Source organism: Chiloscyllium plagiosum, chromosome 6, assembly GCF_004010195.1.
Source record: "Chiloscyllium plagiosum isolate BGI_BamShark_2017 chromosome 6, ASM401019v2, whole genome shotgun sequence".
NCBI classification, from domain to species: domain Eukaryota; kingdom Metazoa; phylum Chordata; class Chondrichthyes; order Orectolobiformes; family Hemiscylliidae; genus Chiloscyllium; species Chiloscyllium plagiosum.
Window position 1 is genome coordinate 50272427 of NC_057715.1, and position 27527 is coordinate 50299953.

A 27527-nucleotide genomic window follows, 5' to 3' on the forward strand; every position below is an offset into this window, starting at 1 on the left:
GGAGTTCAATCCAGGCAAATGCAAGGTGATGAGTTTTGGAAGGTCCAATTTTTGGGGAAAATTGGTGTACAGAGAGACCCAAGTGTTCAGGTCCATTGTATCCTGAAGGTGCAACACAGGTTGATAAGGTGGTCATGAGGGCATACGGCATGCTTTCTTTTATCTGGCACGGTATGGAGTACAAGAGTTGGCAGGTCATGTTACACTTGTATAGGACTTTGGTTCAGCCACATTTCTAATTCTGTGTATAGTTCTGGTCACCACAATACCAAAAGGATGTGGATGCTTTGGAGAGGGTGCAGAGGAGGTTCACCAGGATGTTGCCTAGTATGCAGGATGCTAGCTATGAAGAGAAGATGAGTAGATTAGGATTATTTTCATTAGAAAGACTGAGGTTGAGGGGGGACCAGGTTGAGGGGGTCTACAAAATCATGAGAGGTATAGACAGGGTGGATAGCAAGAAGAAGCTTTTTCCCCCAGAGGGGGGACCTGATTGAGGTCTACAAAATCATGAGAGGTATAGACAGGGTGGATAGCAAGAAGAAGCTTTTTCCCCCAGAGTGGGGGACTCAATTACTAGGAGTCATGCGTTCAAGGTGAGAGGGGAAAAATTTAAGGGAGATGTGTGGAAAGCTCTATACGCAGATGGTGGTGGATGCCTGGAATGCGTTGCCAGCGGAGGTGGTAGAGGCAGGCATGATAGTGTCATTTAAGATGTATCTAGACAGATACATGAATGGACAGGGAGCAGAGGGATACAGATCCTTTGAAAATAGGTTTAGAGGATCTGAATCAGCGCAGTCTTGGAGGACCACAGGGCCTGTCCCTGTGTTGTAATTTTCTTTGTTCTTTGTATTTTTTTCTCTATTATTTTACTTACTGTTTGTCAAAGAGCTTGGTTACATCGACAGCAGCAGTGGCGACGCGCAGTCTTGGAGGACCACAGGGCCTGTCCCTGTGTTGTAATTTTCTTTGTATTTTTTTCTCTATTATTTTACTTACTGTTTGTCAAAGAGCTTGGTTGCATCGACAGCAGCAGTGGCGACCTGACCCAGCACAGACTCATGGCGGTGGCGGAGAGTTTAGGTTCCCAGCAGCTTCTGCATCATTGAGGTAGTCCGAGCACCAATGTATGGCTGTTGCAGCATAAGCAAATTTGGGGTCCCAGCAAAGATTCATGGAGGCAGCAGCTGAGGCAAGTTTGGGCCCAGTTTAAGACCTGACAACATCAGCAGTGTTTGCATTGGCGAAGGGGACCAATGGTCCTGCTCCATAGCTACTTGATGAACGAGTAGCGCTCAAAAACTTGTGCTTCAAAATAAACCTGTTGGACTATAATGTGGTGCTGTGTGATTTTTAACTTGTCCTCCCCAGTTCAACTTTGGCACTTCCTCAAAGTTCAAGAAGGCAACTCACCACCACCTTCTCAAGGGCAACAAAGTTGAAACTTTATTGCTGGAACAGCACAGCAGGTCAGGCAGCATCCAGGGAACAGGAGATTCGACCTGAGGAAGGGCCTGTGCCCGAAACGTCGAGCCAGAGATGCCCACAATCCACAAGTGAATAAAAAAAATTATTAGCTGAAAACTAATTTCCACCAGAAGCCATGCTAGGATTTAAATCACCATCCCCAGGGGATTAGCCTAAACCTCTAGATTATTAATCCAGCAACATTACTACTATACATCATCTCCTTTACAAGGTGAAGGAAAAGTAAGCTGTAACAATTAACAAAATGAAAAATATGAGATATATTTAATTGAAAAGGCTTAAGAAAAATTAAAGGTAATCTACCTGTGAGCCATCTGGATTTAGTGTATTCTGTCTGCAGACAACCAGTGGCCCAATTAGGCCTGAATTGGTGTCCTCAACTGGATTGGTGGCAGAATAGTACATCCAAGTCAGGCAGGGTGGATCGTTCACTGCAGGTCCAACATGGTCAGGTACTGTCCACTTGTATATGAAGGATGTGTCAGGCTCTACGTGGGAACCATTTTTCTCAAAACCTTCAAATTCCAATTTAAAAGGCATTAAAATGAATTTTGTTTCAGAACTATTCTCAAAAGTTCCTTTTGCAGCCTGAAGGAATCATTTTCTTGTGAAGTCATTGACAATGACCTGTAAGGGTATGAGTGCACACTCTTTAACAGGCTGTCTTTTTAAAAACAAAAAAATCACTCTGCAGATTCGTCATGTCACAAATGCTGACCTTTACAACTTAAGGTGAAACAGACTATTCTGCAAAGAAGGATGGTTAGCCACAGCAACGATCTCTAGGCAAAAACAGGCCCATGTGATTTGGATTCTATCGGGGAAACAGAAAGCTATTGAAATTCCAAGTGACAGTCTTAACACATTTTCAAAAAAGGACAGCTGCTTTTTGACAGGTAGAGACAAAACTAACGTACTGCTGTCGAGGTACCGTTTGCTGACGAGACGGTTTTCTCTTCAAAAGGACAGGAACTGAACAGACAGGGCTCTTGGAGATTTTGAACAGGAAATAATTGGATTGGGACTTGCTGACAAAAATCAGATTTGAAACACTAACTTTTCTAGGATACTAGAACTTATGCCCTGTTGTCTCGGTAGGTGAAGTGAAACTGGTGGGGAGCTGGATGTTAATGTGGTACTGGTCCTGTAAATATACATATTTACCAGAAGTGTGCACACAGCACAACAGTTTCGAAAGTCATCACTTGACCGCATTAATTAATATGAAAGGAGCTTTTGTTTTGTTTTGTGCATTAGCTGCCTAAGTAAAGTTTATTTTATGGATTTTAGCTTGTTTGTTATTGCTAAAGTCTTAAAACATGAGATCTTGCCTGTCAGTTGCTTGAAAATTCATATTTTTTAAAAAGCTTTCAGTCTCTACAGAGATCACAACGCTCTTTAGTTCTACATACTCACTCAGGCAAATGAAACTTGACCAAAAATTGTGGTGACTTACAATGCTATATAAATAAAAATTTGCACATGTATTAAAAAAAACCTGAATGCCTTTAAAAAGGCTTACTCTTACAGTCAATGGACATCTTAAAGGTTGTCCTTCCTGTAGATTCTCCTGAGGCCACCACTCCACCAGCTTATAATTGGTGTGTTGGCTATTCAGTGCTAACAATTTCTTGGAGCAGAAATTGGCACAGTAGTCTCTGTTCCCTTTAGTATCTATTAATGAAATCCCCACTGGCTTTGAGTGCAAGTTTTGGATGCCTATTCCAGGTTTTAATGCAGGAGAGACTTAAGGTTAGCAGGAATCTAGTGGAATGGAATTTCTGACCCCTCTAATCATCCCACAATCACCCCAAATTAGGATACCAAGATGACAAAAATTGGCCTAGATCAAGTTGCGCAGTAAATGCACAATCTTAATTTCAACATGGGGAGAAAAAATATAGAAGTTGAAGTAAGGCCATTCGACCCATCGAGTCCACTCTGCCATTTAATTCTGGCTGATGGGCATTTCAATCAACTTACCCACACTCCTCGGTAGCCCTTAAATTATTGATCTCGCCTTAAATTAAGGAATTATCATTCTCTGCCTTGAAGACATTTAACGTCCCAGCCTTCACTGCGCTCCATGGCAATGAATTCCACAGGCCCACCACTCTCTGGCTGAAGAAATGTCTCCTCATTTCCGTTCTCATTTGACCCCCTCTAATTCTGAGGCTGTGCCCATGGGTCCTAGTCTCCCCACCTAACAGAAACAACTTCCCAGTACCCACCATTTCTAAGCCATGCATTATAATGTAAGTTTCTATTAGATCTCCCCTCAATCTTCTAAACTCTAGTGAAAACAATCCCAGGATCCTCTGCCGTTCATCATATGTTAGGCCTACCATTCCAGGGATCATCTGTCTGAATTTCTGCTGGACAAACTCCAATGTCAGTATGTCCTTCCTGAGGTGTGGGGCCCAAAATTGGACAGTACTCTAAATGAGACCTAACTAAGCTTTATAAAGTCTCAGAAGCACATTGCTGCTTTTATATTCCAAACCTCTTGAAATAAATGACAATGTTACATTCACTTTCTTAATCACCGACTCAACCGGCAAGTTAACCTTTAGAGAATCCAGAACTGGCACTCCCAGATCCCTTTGTACTTTGGCTTTATGAATTTTCTCACCGTTTAGAAAATAGTCCATGCCTGTATTCTTTTTTGAAAAGTGCAAGACCTCACATTGAATTTCAGCCATTACCTGGACCACTCTCCTAAACTGTCTAAAATCTTTCTGCAAGGCAAAAGTGAGGACTGCAGATACTGGAAACCAGAGTTTAGATCAGAGTGGTGCTGGAAAAACACAGCAGGAAAATTGATGTTTCGGGCAAAAGCTCTTTCCTGATGAAGGGCTTTTGCCTGAAACATCAAATGTTCCTGCTCCTCGGATGCTGACTGACCTGCTGTGCTTTTCCAGCACCACTCTGATCTAAATCTTTCTGCAGCCTCCCCACCTCCTCGGTATTACCTGCCTGTCCACCTAACTTCGTACCATCAGCAAACTTCGCCAGATTGCATCCAGTCCCTTCGTCCATATCATTAGTACATAAAGTGAACAGCTGCGGCCCCAACACTGAACCCTGTGGGACACCACTTGTCACCAGCTGCCATTCTGAAAAAGAATCTTTTATCCCAACTCTCTGCTTTCTGTCAGACAGCCAATCCTCAGTCCATGAGAGTATCTCACCTCGAACACCATGGCCCTCACCTTACTCAGCAGCCTCCTTTATCAAAGGCCTTTTGGAAGTCTAGATAGATAACATCCACTGGATTTCCCTAGTCTAACCTACATGTTACCTCTTCAAAGAATTCTAACAAGTTTGTTAGGAACGACCTCCTCTTACTAAATCCATGCTAACTTGTTCTAATCAGACCCTGCCCTTCCAAGAATTTAGAAATCTCACCCTTAACAATTAATACCCTGAATTCTAGAATTTTACCAGCAACAGAGGTTATAATTGGCCTATAATTTTCCATCTTTTGCCTTGACCCTTTCTTGAACAAGGGGTTTACAACAGCGATTTTCCAATCATCTAGGAGTTTCCCTGACTCCAGTGACTTTTGAAAGATCACAACCAACACCTCCACTATTTCCTCTGCCACGTCCCTCAGAACTCTAGGATTTAGCCCACTGGGGCCAGGAGATTTATCAATTTTTAGACCTTTTAGCTTTCCTAGCACTTTCTCTTTTGTAATGGCTACCATACTCAACTCTGCCCCCGACTCTCCTTAATTATTGGGATATTACTCATGTCTTCCACTGTGAAGACTGATGCAAAGTACTTATTGAGTTCTTCAGCTATTTCCTTACCTCCTATCACTCGCATTCCAGCATCAGTTTGGAACGGCCCAATGTCTACTTTTACTTCTCGTTCGTTTCTTATATATTGAAAGAAACTTTTACTATCATTTCTAATAATCCTGGCTAGCCTACCTCCATATGTGATCCTCTCCTATAAAAAAGGATAAATCTCAATTATTATAAGTAATTCTATAAACTTTAGTCTCAAATGGTACTGTTTTTAAAGGTACTACAATTTATAAAAAAAGAAACTCACAAATAGAACATGAACATTAACTTACCATTAACATAGCTTGTTCCATCAAACTCCTTTGTAAAATAGACACCATGTGGTTGAATGCTGTAGGCGCGGTCTGCATTATTCATAAATGTAACAAAAATGGTGTCTCCAACTTCGGCTTTGATCACTGGACCTTAGAAACAATTAAAATAATGTAACGTTGTTTGTTTTCAAATAGCATAAAAAGTTAAAACAACAAATCATATATGATATGATACCAAGTATTCCTAGATGATCTTCCACTTGTGATCGATTTTTTCTAGTGCTAAAGGTTTCATCAGTATATTCAACATAACGAACTTTCCAGTATTCTCCTCCTATTTTACCAGTACTGTTCTTGAAGAAAATCTCAGAATCACTGTAAGAAATTAAAAGTACACATGTATTTGCCAAGAGTCAGGATATTTTTAAAAGAATGTATTTTATACCTACAACAGTATGAACAAATCTTCGTGTAATACTGTAAGTAATCGCTAAGATGTACAAGTAGACATTTCATGCAAACTTCATTTTTCATCCAATATGAACACTCATACAACAGATTGTAGATAACTAGAAAAAGATGCTTAAAGTGGTTGAAGACAATTTGTCGACAACACACCACATACGCAATCACATTTCTTCACAGAAAATATTATAGTGGAGAGGTATGACCATGAAGAACAACACTCAATAACTTATTTAATCAGACTCCTACAGTGCAGTTGGGAGCCATTTTAAAATTTGCTGCAACTCTGTAGTGAAAAGATTTCATTCCATTTGTTCCCACTGGTTAAGATGACCACATATAGTTCCATTATGTTATTAATTAAATATCTTTGAAGCACTGATGCACACAATTGATTACTTTAGCCTTGATGACCAACCCATTTTTAACAGGAATTTCACACCAGAAATTTAAGAACTGGTAAATGATAGGATACAGATGTAAAGTTAAAAATAAGGATTTTCAATTATTACTTCCCTTTAAAATTACCCCTGAAGTAGTTGGTAAGCAAATACAAGGTCAGATGATTGACAAAAGGAACAGAGGAAGACCATTGTTCTTGTAACAATAGAATTGTCATACGAAGCAAGCCAAGCCATAAAGGATAAATAGTTGAGACTGAAATATTACACATGCATTCTAGGGTTGTAATAAATTGCTGAAGAAAGACATTTTGCAGAATCTTTCATTGGGAGATTAAAAGTGGCACAGAAAGTGATAGATTGAGCACTTCAATCTCCAGTAATACATTTTACAAAACAAATTTTTTTTAAAACAATAAACAATACAGCGCAGGAACAGGCCTTCGGTCCTCCAATCCTGCGCTGACACACTTTGCCCATCCGTATTAAAATTGTCTTCACTTACAGGATCAGTATCCTTCTATTCTCTTCCTGTAATACCTCAGTTGCCTGATTTTCCACTGGCTTTTCAACCACAGTAGGCAGCACAACTACCTGTGACCCAGCTATTTCGTTAGCAAGGGCAAATTGTATTCCTGGTATCATAAGCTCTTCCAGGACTGCTACAATGACTCCTCCACTTTTCAGTAGACACTCTAACCTCTCTCTACATAATTGAGCACTTCTTGTCCCACCACGAATTCTATGTAATAGCACTTTTCCTGGCAATAGTCCTTCTGAGTTACATATTTTATCTCTTAACAAAGAATGACATTATCCCTTATCTCCTAATACTGTAACTTCTTTACCTGCTGCTCCTGGCCTGTGCAAGTAAACTTTGCCTTTGCAGGTAAATGGTTTAAGATCTAGCACTTCTCCTTAACCAACCTCTGACTAGTTAGTACATTATGGTGCAGCTTTTTTGCTTCCACGGTGCTTTACTTTACCACTTCAACAAAATTCACTGGCTTATCCTGTTTTCCTACATCCATCTTCCCAATTCTTCCTCTAACCCACCAACACTGTGGTTTCATGTGGCCTACTTTATTACAGCGAAAACATTGGGAGCTTTTTGTCTTCTCTTTCCCCTTCATGGAATTCCCTGTGGCAAGTTCTCTTTGTGAACTTCACTGAAATCTACATTTCCCTTACTTTGTGAGGATTTCTCTTTTCCCAATTTCTATGCCTCATAGATTGTCATCGATGTTGGAAACCAAATTTTGATTTATGAACCAACATCAGTCATTTCAACTGCCAATCTTGCCATTTTAACTCTCTGCTCTTACATGAGTTGTCACTACTTCAGAAAGTGAATTTTTGAACTCCTCCATCCTCATAAGCCAACTTTTCAGTCTAAGTGTGTGGTGAAACGGTTAAAAATTATGTCCCAATACATGTGTGAATCTAACCGGAATGGAGGTGTTGCTTAGTCCCGTGTGAATCTTATTACACACCTCCCCGTGTGAATCTTCTTATCTGTATGTAACCAGAATGGAATGTGTTTTTTAGCCTTGCTCTGCTGTTCACATGAATGTTTATATCTGGAAAAGAGTATATCAGCTGGAAAAGTCTCCAGTTCGGGGAGTCTGCTCCGGGGTTACGTTTAACCGCCGAGCGTGGGTTGTTGGCAACCGCTCTACGAGAACTGACGGCTCCCAGTTCCGGTAACATGTAGAGTGAGTATAAGCCAGACCCGTTGTAAGTATGAGACCTGGTTGTGGCGACGCTGCGGGGAATAAAATGCTCATATTCTAGCAGACTCGCCTCTTGGTCGTTTGTTCTGTGTCAGACTACTCTCCTACGAACCTGACCTTGAGAATTTTTTAAAACAAAGTGCCAATTCAAATTTTCTCTTTCTTCTCCTTTTCTTTTTGTTTTGCTAGGGCTATTCATTCATTTTCTCTGTCCTCTGCTTTTAATCATAATTAAACTGTTTCATTTCCTTTTCTTTCTTTTTCTTTTTCCTCTAACTTAAGCGGTTTCATTTTCAATTAAATTTTAGCCATTTCCAATGGCTTTTCCAGCAAATTGAAATTGATGTCGGAAGTCAAACTTTGATTTATGAACCAACTCATAATCATCAGCCACTTAAGCTGCTAATCTTGCCATTTTAACTCTTTGCACTTCCACAGGAGTTCTCACTATCTGAGGAAGTGAATTTTTGAACTCCTCAAAAAAGTTGTCTCTCTAAGATCTGTTTGATCTATTTTTAATGTCCTTATCCACCCATCAAAATTACTTTCAAACTCAATGTGTATTTGACCAGGGTTCTCCACAGATTCCTGAAACATGGACTGTAGGCTTCTGGCACTAACTCAGATGCACACATGGTTTTCTTCACCTTCTTTTACTCCCCAGATACTTCTTCTGATAGTGATGCAAATACCTCACTAGCTCTACCTAACAATTTTGGCTGGATCAAAAGAACCCATATGGTCACTGGCCACTTCATTGTTATGACACAGTAGTGAATCCTTCTGCTAATTAAACCAAAAACACAGAAAGGCTCACCTCACCTCAAAATCTGTTAAAGTATGAGTGACAGAGAACTAGTCAAATTCCACTATTTAAAAAAACCCATCAATTTTATTCTTTAACTCGAAAGTGAACATTAAACAATAACTATTTACAACTCTAAGTCTCCTTTCTCTTAAAGGTTGTTATCTACCTATCAAGAACAATATACAGATCCAATAAAGTCCCTATTAAATTTACAGTGACTCTGGTTTTGAAAACCAGACGGTGGCTGTTGTCTCCGGTGTCGATCATCCTCTGTTTGTAGATCTCCTTGGGTCATCTTTGGTCTTCTGCCACACAGACTTTTCATATGAAAAAGGTATATTTGATTGCCTGAAAACACACACAGTCTGTCTAACAATGGCAGGTGGTGGTCTTTCCAGACAACTGTCCAAACTGGTATCTAGGTTACAGCCAAATGTTACACTTCCAATTTTCCAGCACACACTGTGACATGACAGGGGCTTGCCAAATTTCACTCTCTTAAAGATACAGTACATGCCTTCAACTTCATAACAGCATCTACATCCTCCTCATCAAATTTAGGCAACGCTTGGATGTACTTAAACAGATCCCCACCACGCCTTTCGCTGCGATGGGTTTGCTCATTAACACTATCCTCATTAAGCCTACTTTCTACGTTCATCTCTATCCTTTTACATCAACTTTCCGGTCTAGTTGCTAGCTCCTGCATTGCAAACTCTCCCTCTTTCTCAGTTTCCTCGCAATTTTTTTCCCTTACTTCTTTCACTTTTTCCCCCTTTTCAAGGGACTTCCTCTCCTTTGCTTTTTGTTCTGCCAAAGCAATTCTTCTTTTCTTTTTGTTCTGCTTTTACCCGTAATTGAAACCATTTCAGTTCCTTTTTATGTTCACGCTGCTTCATCTGCAATTGAATTCTACCAATTTCCAAAAGATTCGGATGGCATTTCCAGCAAATTTAAATGCTGAACTATTGCTGTAATTACCGACTTTTTTCACAAAGACAACCCTGCTTGTCTGCCAATGCCAATAGTTTTTGCCTTGCAAACTTTTTTGTAAAACCCCCAAAGTCATTTATTTCACCCCTAGAAAATCTTTAGTGACTCAAAAGAGCCATTACTACACAAAGCACTGTTTAAACCAACTGAATTCAACACCAGAACAAAAGGCACTAATACCAGCCACTCACCACCTTGGAGTCTAACAATCCTAAATCCAAAGCAGAATTGTAGAAACAATCCCGACAAGAGCCCCCAGTCTATTATGAATGACGCCAGACCCCCTCCAAATATTTCAAGAAGGTAGCCTACACTCTAACATTTTCTTATTTTAAAGGCAGATGTGAAGTAGATATTCCAGGTGTGATGTAGCTGGTCAAACCACTCACTTTAAGCAAAACAGAATTTATTTAAACACTACAGTTGAAACATGAAGGAAAGAAAGTGGAATTTAGAATAACTTAGCTATTGAAAAACTTAAGCAACCCAATACAGTAACTATTACTAATTAACTGCTACAACAGTCACACCTCTTAAACACACCTCTTGGCAAAAAGCTAAATTCAAACACAAACTTCCAGGCAGAAGCGAGCAGCATCAAGACAGAGATCTCAGAAGAAAGTCAAGAGTTCTGCACTGAAGTTTGCAACTCCCCTGGACTCACACTACTTGAGACTGCTACAACTAAGTTAAACTAGAAAAAACCTGAACTGGGAGAACTGGTCACTCCCCTTCCATTATTGAACTAGATTTTTTGGTACCTCTGTCTTTATGACCTTTCTTCAAAAACAGCAAGGACAAAATAACGCTTTTAAAGTGACAGCATCGTCACAGCCATTCACTGTATGTCAATAATATAGGTTCAATTTCCACATTGGCTGAGGTTACCATGAAAGACTCTCCTACCCTAACCCCTCCCCTCAGGGGTGGTAACGCTCAGGTTAAACTGCTATCAGTTGTCCCTCTTTATCTCTACATAATGAGAGAGCAGCCCTAAGGCAATGTTATCATTACCATGGTCTGGGAGAGAATGCAGAGATTAATAACTAGGACCTGCTGTGTTTCAGTTGGGGTGGATCTGTAACCAGGAGCAGGACCAGGCCCCACGATTTAAGTCCCTGCCCTTACCATCAGCAGAATCTTCAACTTCCTTCCCTCCATTATGCCCATTTAACTTCCCAACAAATGCATCTATACTATTTGCCTTAGCTACCTCCTGCAGTAGTCAGTTCCACATTCTCAGTATTCTCTGGGCAAAGTTTCTTCTGAATGTCCAATTTGATTTCTTGGTGACTATTTTATATTGATCACTTCTGGTATTGTTCTCCTCACTGGTCTGGAATTTTGTGCAGCCAAGCCAGAAGGCCTTTAAAAAAATTATGTCTGAATTCCCAATCCCAATTCTATGTCCAGCAATTTGGCTCATGCAGGAAAATGGTGCAGGTAACTAGTCAACACTACTGCCATTTTCAGCTTGCGAGGAAGAGCGTTTAAAATCCTCCCCTGCTATTTTAATGGAGTACTTTAGAGGAGTCGTGAATAACAGGGAAACCCAAATTCAAAATGACAGCCAAAGAAAACAGCAACTCAACATTCCCTTTAAAACAGATTGCCTTGTTACTCTCTCAAAGCTCTCAGTCATTCATAATATCAAAAGGCCAGTAGTATAACAATTTCCAATCTTTTGGTAGTTTATACACAAAAACAAAAGGAAGTTTCAATACCTATGTTTTTGTGTAACTTAAAATATCCATTTTACTTATAGGCCCTTTTAAATTTTAAGCGTATATTTCCTTTTTGCATTCTTAATTTTATTGAGGTCTCTCAGAATCTCTTTTGTAATGCTGTACTCAGTAAATGCCACTTTTCTCCTGTTCAATTTTTTCCTCAAGTTGTTATCATCATTTATGGTACTATATTTAGGTAATTCTTGACTTTAGCAAAATATAACTTTATTGTATTGTGGTGAATATATTTTAATAATTTTCTCCTGTGATTTGACACCATTGTTTTCTGATATTGCTTTATCCAATATCTCCTTTCAGAACTTATCAGTTTTTCTCCAATAAAAAGTATCATGGTCTTTATCATTCTCAAGTCTTTATTAATTATTATCCAAAACTTTAATATATTTATAGTCACTATTGCCTCAATATTCCCCCATGTCTTTCTTTAATCTGCTCCAGTTCATTCCCTATTACCATATCCACCTGTGGATCTTCCCTTTTTGGGCTTGCATGCACAGGGTTAGAATGGAATCCTGCACACATTGCAGAAATGTTTATTCCCTTATGCCGTTTAGCTACCTCTTATGGCCAACTAATTTACTGGTATTTTAAATCTTCCACATTAGGTGTCTAATTCATTCATAATCATTTCCTAACTTACTCCATACTTTTCCTCTGCCTTCTATCGTTTGGTGAAAAAGTGAGGTCTGCAGATGCTGGAGATCAAAGTTGAAACTTTATTGCTGGAACAGCACAGCAGGTCAGGCAGCATCCAGGGAACAGGAGATTCGACGTTTCGGGCACAGGCCCTTCTTCAGGAATGAGCAGAACAGAAACAGAATCCCCAAGTGGAAAATGAAGTGTTGTTCTTTGAACTTGCGTTAAGGAACACTGCAACAGATCTGGGACAGAAATGTTGGTGTAGGAACACAGTGGTGTGTTGAAGTGGAGGCAGTGGGAAACTCTGGGTCATGTTTTACAGACAGAGTGTAGGTGTTCAGCAAAGCGGTCATCAAATCTGTGTTTCATCTCCCCCGATATACAGGAGACCACATTCTGAGCAGTGAATGAAATAAATGAGTTGAGAGAAGTGCAGGTAAGCTGCTGCTTCACCTGGAAGGTGTGCCTGAGGCCTTGGATACTGAGGTTGGAGGAAGTAAATCGGCAAGTAAGTCACCTTGTGCAAGACCAACCCCTTCCCACAAACGTCACTTCAATATATTACCACCTTTCCTGAGCTGTTAACAGTTCTGATGAAGAATCGCCAGACTCGAAATATTATCTTGCTTTCAAAGAACACAGAACATTACAGCACAGTCCAGGCTCTCTGACCCTCAATGTTGTGCTGACCTGTGAAACCAGCCTGAAGCTGAACTAACCTGCATTGTTGCATTATCATCCATATGTTTATCCAATGGCCATTTAAAAAGACATTAAAGTCGGTGAGTCTACTACAGTTGCAGGCAGGGAGTTTCACGCCATTACTACTCTCTGAGTAAAGAAACTACCCCTCTGACATCTGTCCTATATCTATCACCGCTCAATTTAAATTGTTCCAGTCAAACTCATGTTGCTTGTCATCTGCGTGCGTGGCTACTAAGGATAGCTGGTCATGTTGTTTCGTGGCTAGTTGGTGTTCATGGATGCGGATCATTAGCTGTCTTCCTGTTTGTCCTATGCAGTGTTTTGTGCAGTCCTTGCATGGGATTTTGTACACTACATTGGTTCTGCTCATGCTGGATATACTGTGGATAGACCATCTCTCACAGTGTGATTGAGCCTCTAGGATTCCATGACACATCTCTATCTAAATGGATTCTATTTCTGTTGTACTAATGGCTGCATTATTTTCTTTTTCCACTCATTATATTAGCCCTGTTAAATGCAGCTAATCCACCTCCTCCTTTTCCTACAGTGGCTTTTTAAATATATGATACCCCACAATATTTGATTTCCAGTTCTATCTCTCAACAACCCTGACTACAGCTGACTTCTAGAAATATATTACTGCCACCAGTTCCCGGTTTTAATTTTTCACCTTGTGTTCACAGCTGTACAGACTGTTAACTCATTTTTCAAAGCAACTCTTATTTTCACAAGGAATTATGGGCTATGGGGAAAGTATGGGTAAGTGGAATTGAAACACTCATCAGCCATGATTAAATGGCAGAGTGGACTCAATGGGCCGAATGGCCTTGCTTCCACTCAGATGTCTTATGGTCTCATTTTTAAGATTTATTTTAAAAAAAACACTTCCACTGTTTAGCTATATTTATTCTCTGAATATTTGTATCCTCCCTTCTGTTTGCTCCATGCTCTTCTTTCCAATCTCATTTAAGTTTAAGCTGGTTTCATTTCTTTTCAATAACTGCCAGTCCTACAGACTCTTAAGTTTTTGCCAGCTCTGTACTTCCCTTTTCCACTAGGAAGCTAGCCATTTGCAGTTGGGTGGAATCTCATCCATTGGTACAACTCCTTCCTATATCAGCACCGGTGGAACTGTCTTGTGAAAAAGCAAGCCCTTTCCCATGCCAGCCCTTTAGCTACTTGTTAACTCCCTAATTGGCCTGTCTCTTTGCCACTTTTTAAAAAACACTTGTTCATAAATCAGCTGCATGCATGAAATGGTATGTCCAGAAGATTTGAAAGAACATATACACATTTAACCAGTATTACAGATCAATTAATTTTAAAATTACCTTCCTTCTGCATCTAGTGGCTGACCATTAAATAAATTCTTGTTTGTTGGACCATATTTCCACCGGTCTATTTCAGCTGCAATGAAGTAGTTTCTTTCTTTACCAGTAAGTGTGGTTTCTGAATAATGGTGCCCACATTCCTGCACAACAAACAATGCTTGCATACCAGCTAGAGAATAAAGAAAACACAAATCTTAAATGCTAAAAGAGCACAAAGATTCAATAAAAGAAATTATATTGGCAATCCTTTTCTTCTCCAGAAGCTGCACCCCGACGCTATAAAACCAGAAAATGCCAGAAATACACCACTTCTCAGGCAGCATCAGTGAAAAGGCAACATTCCCCCTCCCTGACTGAAAGGTCAGGAGCAAATTTGTCATACCTTGGCCAGGCACAGGATACACATTGTTGTGTAGTGATTGAAACCAGCTGGATCTTGTTGACTACAGGATACTTGATTGGGATTGTTAATCAGGGACAATTAAGGAAAGCCCTGGCAGATCAGTATAACCAAGACAGAAAAAATAAGCACAACTGCTATTAGGCTGTGTGGGGTTTACAAAAATATAACCAAACAAAGCGGAGTCAGAATCTCCTCAGTTCAGGAGAGTGACTCTGAGCTGGCTGGCCACAGCCAGTGTACTGTGGGGAAAAGTTAGTTCTTTGGACTGGGAGACATTTACCTTCTAAAAAAAAATCAGGAGATTTAGAATTTCCTCGTGGAAAAAAATGAAAAGAAATATGTATATAACTAAGACAAAAGGGGCACTGCTTGTCACTGGCCACTCGGGCGTTTCCTTTCTTCCTGGTGGTGGAATATGAATAAGGTTTTCTGTATTCATTTTTTCACTGTGTCCCATACCTGTGTGCACACCTGATATGGGTGCTAGATAATAAATAAGCACTACTGCAGTTTGGCAGTAGTGTAGGGTTTATAATAATAAAAAAAAGGAGATCTGGAATCACTTCAGTTAAGGAAAATGACTCCGAGCTGTCTGGCCACAACCATTGTTACTGTGGGGAAACGTTAGTTCTCTGGATGAGGAGACATTTGCCTTCTGGTAAAAAAAGAAATATAATATAACCAAGACAAAAGGGGCACTGCTTGTCACTGGCGACTTGGGCATTTTTTCTTCCTAATAGTGGAATATGAATAATTTTTTCTGCACTCTATGTTTCTTCACTGTGTCCCACACCTGCACACACATGACATGGGTACTAGGGGAAAATAAGCACTACCACTGTTTGGTGGTAGTGTGTGGGTTTAAGGCGAAAAAATTATACAAACAGGGATTTGGAATCTCCTCAGTTCAGGGAACTGGCTCCGAGAAAGAAAAAAAAGGAAAAATATAATCAAGACAAAAGGGGCACTGCTTGTCACTAGACACTCGGGTATTTTTTCTTCCTAGTAGTGAAATACGAATGACATTTTCTGCACTCAATGTTTCTTCACTATGTCCTGCACTTGCTCACACATGACATGGTTGTTGGGGAGAAATAAGCACTACTACTGTACTTCAGCAAGGCATTTAATAAGGTTCCCCATAGTAGGCACATTCATCAAGTCAGGAAGTATGGGATACAGGGAGATTCAGCTATCTGGATTCAGAATTGGCTGGCTGACAGAAGGCAGAGAGTGGTTGTAGATGGAAAGTATTCTGCCTGGAGGTCAGTGTTGAGTGGGATCCGGCAGGGCTCTGTTCTTGGGTCTCTGCTCTTTGTAGCTTTTATAAATGACTTGGATGAGGAGGTTGAGGGGTTGGTTAGTAAATTTGCTGATGACACAAAGGTTGGAGGTGACATCGATAGTATAGAGGGTTACTGCAGGCTGTAGCGCGATATAAACAAGATGCAGAGCTGGGCTGAGAAATGGTAGATGGAGTTCAACCTGGATAAATGCAAAGTGATGCATTTTGGAAGGTTGAACTTGAATGCTGATTATAGGATTAAAGACAGGACTCTTGGCAGTGTGGAGGAACAGAGGGATCTGGTTGTGCAAGTACATAGATCCCTCAAAGTTGTCACCCAAGTGGATAGGGTTGTTAAGAAAGCATATGGTGTTTTGGCTCTTATTAATAGGGGGATCGAGTTTTAGAGCAACGAGGTTTTGCTACAGCTCTACAAGTCCCTGGTGAGACCACACTTGGAATATTGTGTCCAGTTCTGGTCGCCATATTATAGGAAAGATACAGCGGCTTTGGAGAGGGTGGAAAGAAGGTTTACCAGGATGCTGCCTGGACTGGGGGGCTTGCCTTATGAAGAAAGGTTGAATAAGCTTGGACTTTTCTCACTGGAGAGAAGGAGGAAGAGAGGTGACCTGATCGAGGTATACAAGATAATGAATGGAATAGTTAGAGTCAATAGCCAGAGACTTTTCCCCAGGGCAGGAGTGACTGGTATGAGGAGTCATTGTTTGAAGATATTAGGAGGAAGGTATAAAGGAGATGTCAGAGGTAAATTCTTTATGTAGATAGAGAGTTGTGAATGCATGGAATGCGTTGCCAGCTGTGGTGGCGGAAGCAGAGTTATTGGAGACATTTAAGTGACTGCTGGACATGCACATGGATAGCAGTGAGTTGAGGGGTGCATAGGTTAAGTTACCATACTTTACATTAGGATTAAACCTCAGCACAACATCATGGGCCAAAGGGCCTGTTCTGGGATGTACTTTTCTATGTTCTATAACCAAGACAAGCTAAAGGGTACGAAGGTGTGGACTGCCTTAAGTGGCTGGAAGGTGAGGCAGGCCAGGCTGGGCCGGTTTGCCAGAAGTGTCCGTGTCACATATATTGTTTTTTTCCCGGTTTGCTTGTATGGATTTGTTTCGTATGTACTTTTGTCTAATATTTTCCCTTTGGCAAGTTATGGTGGGATTTAGGGTTTGGTTACTGTCTGCATTTCCCTATCAACTGTTGACTGGTTTGTTAACTAATTGTACAGTGAGGTTTCGGATTTGGTTTTGCCGTCCCCATTCCCCTGTGAGTTGTTGTCTACTTTGTTGACTGTTATCTTGGATTGTTTAGTATTTTGTACAGTTTACAGTTTTAAAAAATATATAACCAGGACATTAGAATCTCCTCAGTTCAGGCAACTGACTCTGAGCTGGCTGGCCCCAGCCAGTGTGTTGCACACAAGCAAATAAAAGATGACTTGATGATAGGATACCAGACTCTGTGCAGTTATTTCACTCTATTTCCTAGCATTATCCAACTCCTGGATCTTTTCTCCAGAGACAGAATGAGAAGTGGGGGTGTCTATTGGCAGGTAATACATATTGAGGCTGCTGAAAGGTCTCTTGAGGCCAAGGCTGATAGGAGCTGACTGCAACTTTCAAGTCAACCTCTGAGTATCCAGATATTGAATTATTAACCCAGTCGCCTGGAAGCAGCTTTCACCATGGCCAGACTGGTAAGAATGGGGGAGGAAGGACCACATTGTTTTGGGGGATGTAGTGGATCTCCTTACTTGCTTACTTTCAGCCAAATGCTCTGCTGTGAAAGGATTCTCCCTCTTCAATGGAGATTCGGATCAAAGGATATTTTCAATTTAAAATTCAAACTATTCGAGAGAAAGGTTTCAAAATGGAGGGGCCTTCACACTCACTTACCTGAAAAGGCAGATGGGATGCTTCGTCAACTGGATGGCACTCCTGCCCTCCAGAAAATAATTGCCCAATTTGGGGAAAATCACTGGCAGCTGACAGTTCACCACACAATTTTGGCCTCTATTTCTGAAGCATGCCATGCAAGTTTGGATAAATGTGGGTATTTGCATTTTGTCACAACAAACAAGGGTGGGACTTTTATAATTAATGGTGGGGCATTGGGTAGTGTTGTAAAACAGAGGGACCTAGGTGTGCAGGTCCATAATTCTTTGAGGTTTGCCTCACATATAGACAGGAAGGCATTTGGCACACTTGCCTTCATTCCTCAGTCCTTTGAGTATAGGAGTTGGAAGTTATGTTGAGGTTGTACAGGGTATTCTGGAATACTGTGCCCAGTTATAGGAAGGATATTGTTAAACTGGAGAGGGTTCAGAGGAGATTTACCAGGTATAGAAGGTTTGAGTTATAAAGAAAGGCTGGATAGGCTGGGACTTTTTTCACTGGAGCATAGGAGGTTCAGAGGCGACCTTATGGAAGTTTATAAAATCATGAAGTGTATAGTTAATGTTAGTTGCTTTTTCCAAGGATGAAGTATTTCAAGACTAGGGGCACATTCTTAAGGTGAGAGGAGAGAGATTTAAAAAAGGCATGGTGGCAATTTTTTTACAGAGAGGGTGGTTCACGTATGGAATGAACTTCCTAAGGAAGTGATGGATGTGGGTACAACTATGTTTAAAATGCATTTGGATAAGTACATGAATAGGTAAGATTTGGAGGGATGTGGGCCAAGAGCAGGCAGGTGGGACTAGCTTATCTTGGGATTATATTTGGCATGGACTGGTTGGACTGGAGGGTCTGTTTCCAAGCTGTCTGAGAAAAATATGAGAAAAATAGAAACAGGAAATCCTGAGGTGGTTAAGTCACCTCCTAACTTAACAAAGCCTGTCCTTCAAAACTTACACTGCACAAATCAAGAGTGTCAAACAATATTCCACATTTGACTGATGGACCTGACTCCAACAACATTCAAAAAGATTGACACCATCTAGGATAAAACAGCCTATTCAATCAGCACATCATTCAGCAATATAAACATTGACTCCTTCTACCACCAATGCTCAGTGGTAATAGTGTGCACTATACACAAGATACCCTACAGAAACTCACCAAGGCCCCGTCAACAGCAATTTCTAAACTCTCAGTCTCTGCCACCTAGAAGGACAAGGGCAACACGGTAGCTCAGTGGTCAGCACTACTGCCTCGGTGCCCGGGACCCAGGTTTGATTTCAGCATGGCATAGTATGGCATAAGCAAGGTAACATTGAGTTTGTTAAAGGTTCAGTTCAACCCAATTAGAAACCATTGAACCGATTACTATTTACTTACATTTTATTGGCAGGCTGCCAATTTTGGCACTAATCCCTCTCCTTATTATCTGAGTGCAAAGGTGGTGGATTCAGCCTCAGATGTAAAAATGATAAGTGATACACACCACAGAATCATGAAAGTCCTGATGTTCAAGCTCCCCAAGCCCTAAAAATACCATTGCTTGCACAACGTCAGTTGAGTTAAACCTGAGGCCAGGATTTGGCAAAATAACCAACTGACCATCTCTGTTACATTTTGATCAAACATAACTTTAAAAAATCTCTCTAGACCAACAAATCCTCTTTAGCTTTCCTAGTAAATAAAACGTAAAACAATCCAGCTAAAGTCAGTAACTCAATTTCTCACCTTTAATATGGTCATTCACTTGGCAGCTTAACAGCCATTTTCCAACATTCCTGGAAATCATTTGTACTGTGACAAATGTAGCTGGAAAAAGACTAATGACATCCACTTTATGACCTTTGTTAATGAGAGTCTGGCCATGGAAGTATGCTGAATGAATATCAACTTCATTTCCTATTGAAAACAAGTGCCAAGAAATAGACTGGCCACGGCACATGTTCAGCCCAGGCAAATTTCCAAAAAGAAAACCGTTGATAGCTGAGGAATCAAAAGAGAAAGTTTAAATGAAGCTTTGTAAAGAAAAAAAATTTAAACATTAAACACTAAGTGCTAGCGGTCTTAGAAAATATAAAACGTAGATAAATCTCTGGGGTCTGATTAAGTGTATCTTAGGAAGTTGTGGGAAGTTAGGGAAAAAAACTGCAGGCCCCTAGCAGAAATATTTGCATCATTTGCAACAATGATTGAGGTGCTGGAGGACTGGAGGATGCCTAATGTTATGTCTTTGTTTAAAAAATGCTTTAAGTAGAATCCTGAGAACTGTAGACCTGCGAGCCTGATATCGATGGTGGATAAGTTTTGAAGTGATTCTGAAGGATAGGATTTACATGCATTTGGAGACGCAAAGACTGATTAGGAATAGTCATCATGGTTTTGTATGAGAGAAATCATGTCTCACAAGCTTGATTGAGTTTTTGAGGAAATAGGCAAAAAGGTTAATGAGGGCAGAGTGGTAGACATTGTTTGTATGGACTTTAGTGATGCCTTCGACAAGGTTCTGCACGGTAGACTAATTAGTAAAGTTAAATCACAGGGGATTCAGAGTGAGCTTGCCTCATTGCTGGTACAAAATTGGCTTGATTTTAGGAGACAAGAGGGTGGTGGTGGAGGATCATCATTTGAACTGGAGGCCTGTGACCAGTAGTATTCCACAATGATCATTACTGTCCACCTTTGTTTGCCATTTATATAAACAACTTGGATGAGAATATACAAGGCATGGTTACTAAGTTTGTGGAAGACACCAAAATTGGTGGCAGAGTGGACAGTGAAGAAGGTTATGTAACATTACAAAGAGTCAATTGAGTCAATGGACTGAGGAGTGGCAGATGGCAGTTTAGATTAGATTCCCTTCATCAGGAACGAGGCCTCATTCCTGATTTAATTAGGTCAGATTCCCTATAGTATGAAAATAGGCCATTTGACCCAATAAGTCCACACCGACCCTCCGCAGAGTAACCTACCCAGACCTATTCCCCTACCTTTTCTTTACCCCTGACTAATGCACCTAATACTATGGGCAATTTAGCATGTCCAATTCATCTGACCTGTACATCTATGGATTGTGGGAGAAAACCGGAGCACCCAGAGGAAACCCACGCAGACACGGGGAGAATGTGCAAACTCCACACAGAGAGTCGCCTAAGGCTGGAATTGAACCTGGGACCCTGGTGCTGTAAGGCAGAAGTGCTAACTACTGAGCCGCCCAATTAATTTTGATAATTTGGTTTAATTTGGATAAACACAAGTATTGCATTTTAGTAAGACAAACAAGCACAGGATTTATACAGTTAATAGTACAGTCCTGGGCAGTGTTATAAAACAGACAGATTTCATGTATATAATTTTTTGAAATTTATATCACAAGTAGTCAAGGTGGTTAAGAAGGCGCTTAGTATGTTTGCATTCATTGCTCAGAGCTTTGACTATAGGAGTCAGGATGATGTTGCGGTTGTACAAACATTGGTGACACTGGAGTACTGTTTGCAGTTATTGTCACCTTGCTATTGGAAGTAGGGTTCAGAAAAGATTTACCAGAATGTTGCTGGGAATAGCGGGTTTCAGTTATGAAAATAGACGGGGATATTTTTCACTGGAACATTGGAGGTTGAGGGGTGACCTTATAGAGGTTTAGAAAATCATGAGGGGCATAGATAAGTTGAATAGAAAGTGTATTTTCCTTTGGGTGGGAGGGGTTCAAAACTCGGGGGCATATTTTTAAGGAGAGAGGAGAAAGTTTAAAAAAAAAACACGAGGGCCAAATTTGTGCACAGAGAATGGTTCATGTGTAGAATGAACTGCCAGAGGAAGAGAAAATCGTACTGCAGATGCTGTAAATCAGAAACAAAAATAGAAATTGCTGGACAAGCTCAGTCAGTTTGGCAGCATCTGTACAAAAAAATCAGAATTAACATTTTAGGTCAAGTGACTCTCCCTTAGAACTGAAGTAGTGGATAGAGGTACAATTACAACATTTAAAAGATATTTGGATATGTACATGAAAGTTTTAGAGGGATATGGGCCAAATGTAGTCATGGGATTGTGGCAATACAGTAAAAATAATAACAACAATTTGCATTTATATAGCTCTTCAATGTAATTGTGTTGAAGAAAAGTGGTATTAGCAAGAAGATTGCACTGGAGAAATTAATGGGACTCGAAGTTGATAAATCCCTAGAACCTGATAGTCTTTATCTTAGCATGCTGAAGGAAGTGACAATAGCCATTGTTGATGCGTTGGTAATTATCTTCCAAAATTCTATATATTCTGGAAAGATTATTGCAGATTAGGAAGGGAGCGAGAGAAAACATAGGAAACTATAGACCTGCTAGTCTTATATCAGTAGAAGAGAAGATTCTAGGAACTATTATAAAGAATGGGATAGATATAGACTGAATGGATAATGATCTGATTGGCACAGTCAGCATGGATTTGTGAATGGGAAATCATGTTTGATGAACTTGGAGTTTTTCCTGAACAGATTACTTAAAAAACTAATAGAGAAGAGTAAATGGACATAGTATACTTAAATTTTCAGAAGGATTTTGATAAAGTGCTTCCAGAAGGCTGATTCGAAAAATTAAAGAACATGGCACTGAATATAATACACTGGTATGGATTAATGGTTAGCTAACAGACAGAAAACTGAGCAAGAATAAATGGGTCATTCTCATGCAACTAATGGGATATTAGCAGAAATAGAATTTGGGCACCAGCTGTTCCCAATACATATCAATGATTTGAAAGGGGGAAACAAATACATATTCCGAAATTTGCAAATGATACAAAGCAAAGTGGAAATGTGTGTTGTGAGGAAGATGTATAACATCTTCAGTAGGATTTGGCAGATTCAGAGTCAGTGGTAACAGTTCGGAAACAGGTTTTTCAGCCCAACTTGTCTATGTCAATCAGGTTTCCTACACTGAACTAATCCCATTTGCCTCTGTTTGGTCTATATCCCTCTAAACTTTCCTAGCCATGTTTCTGTCCCAAATGTCTTTTAAATGCTGTAATTGTATCCGCCTCTACTATTTCTTCTCGAAGCTCGTTTTATATACGCACCACCATCTGTGAGAAAATTTTGCCCCTCAGGTCCCTTATATATCTTCCCCTCTCAAATTAAACCTACACCCTCTATTTTTGGGTTCAGGGGAAAAGACCTTGGCTATTCATTTTATCCATGCCGGTCATGACTTTATAAATCTTTATGAGGTCAACCCTCATTCATCTACGCTCCAGAGAAAATAAGTCCCAGTACAACAAACTTATAAATCTTTTTTGCATCCTTTCCAGTTTAATATCATCCTTCCTATAACAGGGTGATCAGAATTGTATGCCTTACCAATAGCTTGTACAGCTGTAACATTATGTCTGAATTCCTGTGTTCACTGTTCTGACTATTGGAAGCAAATGTGGCAATGTCTTCTTCACCTACCTATCTACCTCTGACAGCACTTTCAAGGAACCATGTACCTGCATCACAAGGTCTCACTGCTCAACAACACTCCCCAGAGCCCTACCATTAATGGTGTGACCCTGGTTTGTCTTACCAAACTGCAACATCTCACATTTATCTGATTTAAATTCTATCTGTCATTTCTTGGCCCACTGGTCCAGTTAATCAAGATCCCACCATACCCGTCGTTAACCCTCTCCATTGTCTACTATACCACCAATTTTGGTGTCATCCACAAATTCACTAGCCATGCCTCCTATATTCTAATCCAAATTGTTTGTATAAATGTGAAACAACAGTGGACCTAGCACTGATTCTTGTGATACACTGCTGGTCACTGACCTCCAGTCTGAAAAACAATCCTTCACCACTACCATCTGACTCCTACTGTGAAGGACATTTCACATCTGAGAGCATAGATGGCTGAATGAACTGCCTCCAATTCTGGGGTATAAGGAATGTTGGATAGATGGAAGAAGTGGAGGATTGGACACGGTTACAGGTCTGAGATTACACAGTTAGGAAGGAGCACCTCCATAGAGGAAATAGAATGCAAAAGATGAGGATTTTAAAATTGGGGAGTTGCTAAACTTGAAGCCAATGTAGGTGACAGACCAGTGAAATATGGGCAGCATTTCCTTCTAATTATTTTTTCTGCTACGCAGACCTCCAAAGCCTATGCACTGCAGCAGCTTCCAGAAGCAGAAGCCAATATGTCGGCATGCCGCTCAGCATATGCAGATCTCAGCATATGCAGATCTCCAAGCAGCTACCTAGTTAAAGGGAATGCTGGATATTGGTAGCAGAACTTTGGATGAGCTCAAGGTTATGCATGAGGAAGGTGAGTAGTGATGGTTAAGGACATAGTGTCATCAAGTCAAACAGCTGGAAACTGATCCTTTGGTCCAATATAATCCCAAACTAAACTAGTCCTACCTGCCTGCTCCTAGCCCATAACCCTCCAAAACTTTCCTATTTTTATACTTATCTATGTGTCTTTTAAATGTTGTAAATGTGCCCACATCCTGCAGGATCAGATTACAGAAAAATAATATAATTTCACGACGGGGAGGGACAGCAACAAAAAAAACACTGAGAAGGGCCATGAAAGGAGCTAATGGTAATGAACATGGATAAAAACTAAAATAGACAAATTAATGTCATTGAAGACATTGGAATTTCAGGTTAAATGGACATGACAGAAAATAAGAGAACCATAATTCTGGTTATATGCAGTCAGAGAAGAGACCATACATAAAATTATAACATTTAAGTCTGAGGCCCTGTGCTGAGATGAAATTCACTATCAAACAATATGACAAAAGAATGCTCTTTAGCCCACTAATGGTGGTACATCCTACATACATTAATGTATTTTGCCCCACATTGCCAAATTTCTTTTTTAAATTGTTGCAAATCAATATCTAAGGCAGCAGTAAATTTTCAATTCAGAGATCATTGTGACATTCACATTTGCATATGTGTTCCAGTAATTCCCTGGTGTACAGCATTATCCCAGTAGTTAGCACTAATGCCTCACAATGCCAGAGACCTGGGTTGACTGTTAGTGCAGACATGGTGGGCTGCACGGATTATCTGTGATTGAAATTATAAAGTTGCAAAAAAATCAGGTAAAAATACTCACAATGCATTTTGTTACTTTCCTGAAAAGCTTCATCATCTTTGTCAACCGCAGATGGCAGAGTGCAGTACTCATTTATATTATCGTCTAAATACCAACTCAGATTTTCATCCACAACACTGAACATCATGACAAAGTCCTGGTCAACATCTTTACGTTTCAGTGTCACATCATCCAAAATTCCTGTAAACATTGAAATAAAACAAGGAACTCAGTCTGATTTTAGGAAATTTGTATTTTGTACATTCACATGGCTAAAAATATGTGAGCCTTTATTTAGAATATCAAATTCTGATCATCTGTTTTATGGCCAAACCATGTGAAAGGTTCCCCCATCATTGTGGTTTCGAAGAGTAAACAACAACATAGCACAGGAACAGGTCCTTCAGCCCTCCATGCCTGTCTTGACACATTTTGCCCTTCCTTACTAAAACAGTCTTTACTTACAGAATCCATATCCTTCTATCTCGTCCTATTCAATTATTCATTTCAGAAGAGATATCCCCAAATTGTTGATCTCCCAGAAGAAGGATGAACTGGCTCTCCATATTTTAATCCAATTGCTTCCCCAATTGGTCACAACAAGATTAATATACAAAGAATATCCTCTCTCGTAGATACCTTTCTCCAAGGCCAAGTGAACTTAATTTATAAAAAGGAAACGATTTAACCAGATTTTCCTGAGTTAACAAAGAATTACTTGAATAGTTACTAAAGTCAAGAAGAAAAAATGAAATATACATGCACACAGATTAGAAATACAAATTGAACCCAATTAAAGATAGACAGATCAATCTGTATAGTTTGGTCATGAAGAGTAGATGATGGAGCAATGATGGCTGAAACAGATGATTTCCAGATTCAAGTTTTTGCAGGTTCGTTGAAGTGCTTTTGTCCTGCTTCCTTTTGATGGTGGCTGGTTGGCAGCACCTGGAGCAAGAGAATCCTTCTTTGTCTTAAAAAACCAAAAGAGAAAATGCTGGAAAATCTCAGCAGGTCTGGCAGCATCTGTAAGGAGAGAAAAGAGCTGATGTTTCGAGCCTAACTGACCCTTTGTCAAAGCTCCTTCTTTGTCTTGTTTCCTTTGAATTGGCTGCCTGACCAACCACCTTCTAGCATTCAGAATGAGCACATCGTTTACCTACATTGCAGGAATGGCTAGTGGATGGATCTTTGACTATGATCTTCACAGCACAGGATGGGACAGTGGCTCAGTGGTTAGCACTGCTGCCTCACAGCATGAGGGACCCATCCTCGGGCAACTGTTTGTGTGGATTTTGCACATTCTCCATGTGTCTGCGTGGATTTCCTCTGGGTGCTCCAATTTCCTCCTGAAGTCCAAGGATGTGCATGTTGAGTGTAATGGCCATGCTAAATTGCCCATAGTGTCTAGGGGTGTGTAGGTTAGGTGAATCAGCCATGGAAAATGCAGGGATAGAGTAGGAGGGTGAGTCTGGGTGCGATTATCTTCAGAGAGTCAGTGTGGACTTGTTGGACTGAATGGCCTGTTTCCACACTGCAGGGATTCTATGATTCTATATGATTCACACTACTGCTTAAACCTATGCTAGTACACAGATGTACTTCAGATCACTGACACTTGATTATCTTGGTTCTCCAGCACACCTTCTTCCAACAGCACACACAAACCAGTGTTGAACTGGTTTTTAGTCCTTTATCTTGTGTATTCTTGAAAGGGAAGCCACAAAACATGTCTCTCAGCCAGATTACTGTCCTTTCTCCAAGGAGATTACAATTCAGTTTGCATTGCAATCCTCGCTTTTAGTTCCATCCATTGCATCTTTCTTAGCACATCATCAAATGTGACATTCCAAGGTCTCTCTCTCTCTCTTTTTCTCCAGACAGCTACTGAATCTACATCCACACTATCTTTTGGTTGTAAGTGAGGGAATTAGAACATAGAACAATGCAACACAGAACAGACCCTTCAGCCCTCGATGTTGCGCCGACCTGTCAACTATTCTCAGCTCATCCCTCTACACCATCCCAAAATCATCCACGTGCTTATCTAAGGATTGTTTAAATCTCCCTAATGTGGCTGAGTTGACTTCATTAGCAGGTAGGGCATTCTACGCCCTTACCACTCTCTGTGTAAAGAACCTGCCTCTGACATCTGTCTTAAATCTATCACCCCTCAATTTGTAGTTATGCCCCCTCATACACGCTGATGTCACCATCCTAGGAAAAAGACTTTCACTGTCTACCCTATCTAATCTTCTCATCATCTTGACTGTCTCTATCAAATGAGGAGAAAGTGAGGTCTGCAGATGCTGGAGATCAGAGCTGGAAATGTGTTGCTGGAAAAGCGCAGCAGGTCAGGCAGCATCCAGGGAACAGGAGAATCGACGTTTCGGGCATAAGCCCTTCTTCAGGAATGAGGAAAGTTTGTCCAGCAGGCTAAGATAA

At 40.4% G+C, this 27527-nt stretch overlaps 1 protein-coding gene across 4 annotated transcripts in view; it reads right to left on the bottom strand.

Annotated features, from left to right (window-relative positions):
• The window catches only part of hephl1a (hephaestin-like 1a), a 141416-nt gene that overhangs the window by 73468 nt on the left and 40421 nt on the right, over positions 1–27527 (bottom strand). For all 4 annotated transcript variants that reach the window (XM_043691507.1, XM_043691508.1, XM_043691505.1 and 1 more), the window contains exons 4-9: positions 25104–25283; positions 19725–19979; positions 14387–14555; positions 5796–5935; positions 5579–5710; positions 1795–2006 (exon numbers count right to left, since the gene is read on the bottom strand). In XM_043691507.1, coding sequence (XP_043547442.1) covers positions 1795–2006; positions 5579–5710; positions 5796–5935; positions 14387–14555; positions 19725–19979; positions 25104–25283 — 1088 coding nt within the window. The remainder of the gene's footprint in view (positions 1–1794; positions 2007–5578; positions 5711–5795; positions 5936–14386; positions 14556–19724; positions 19980–25103; positions 25284–27527) is intronic.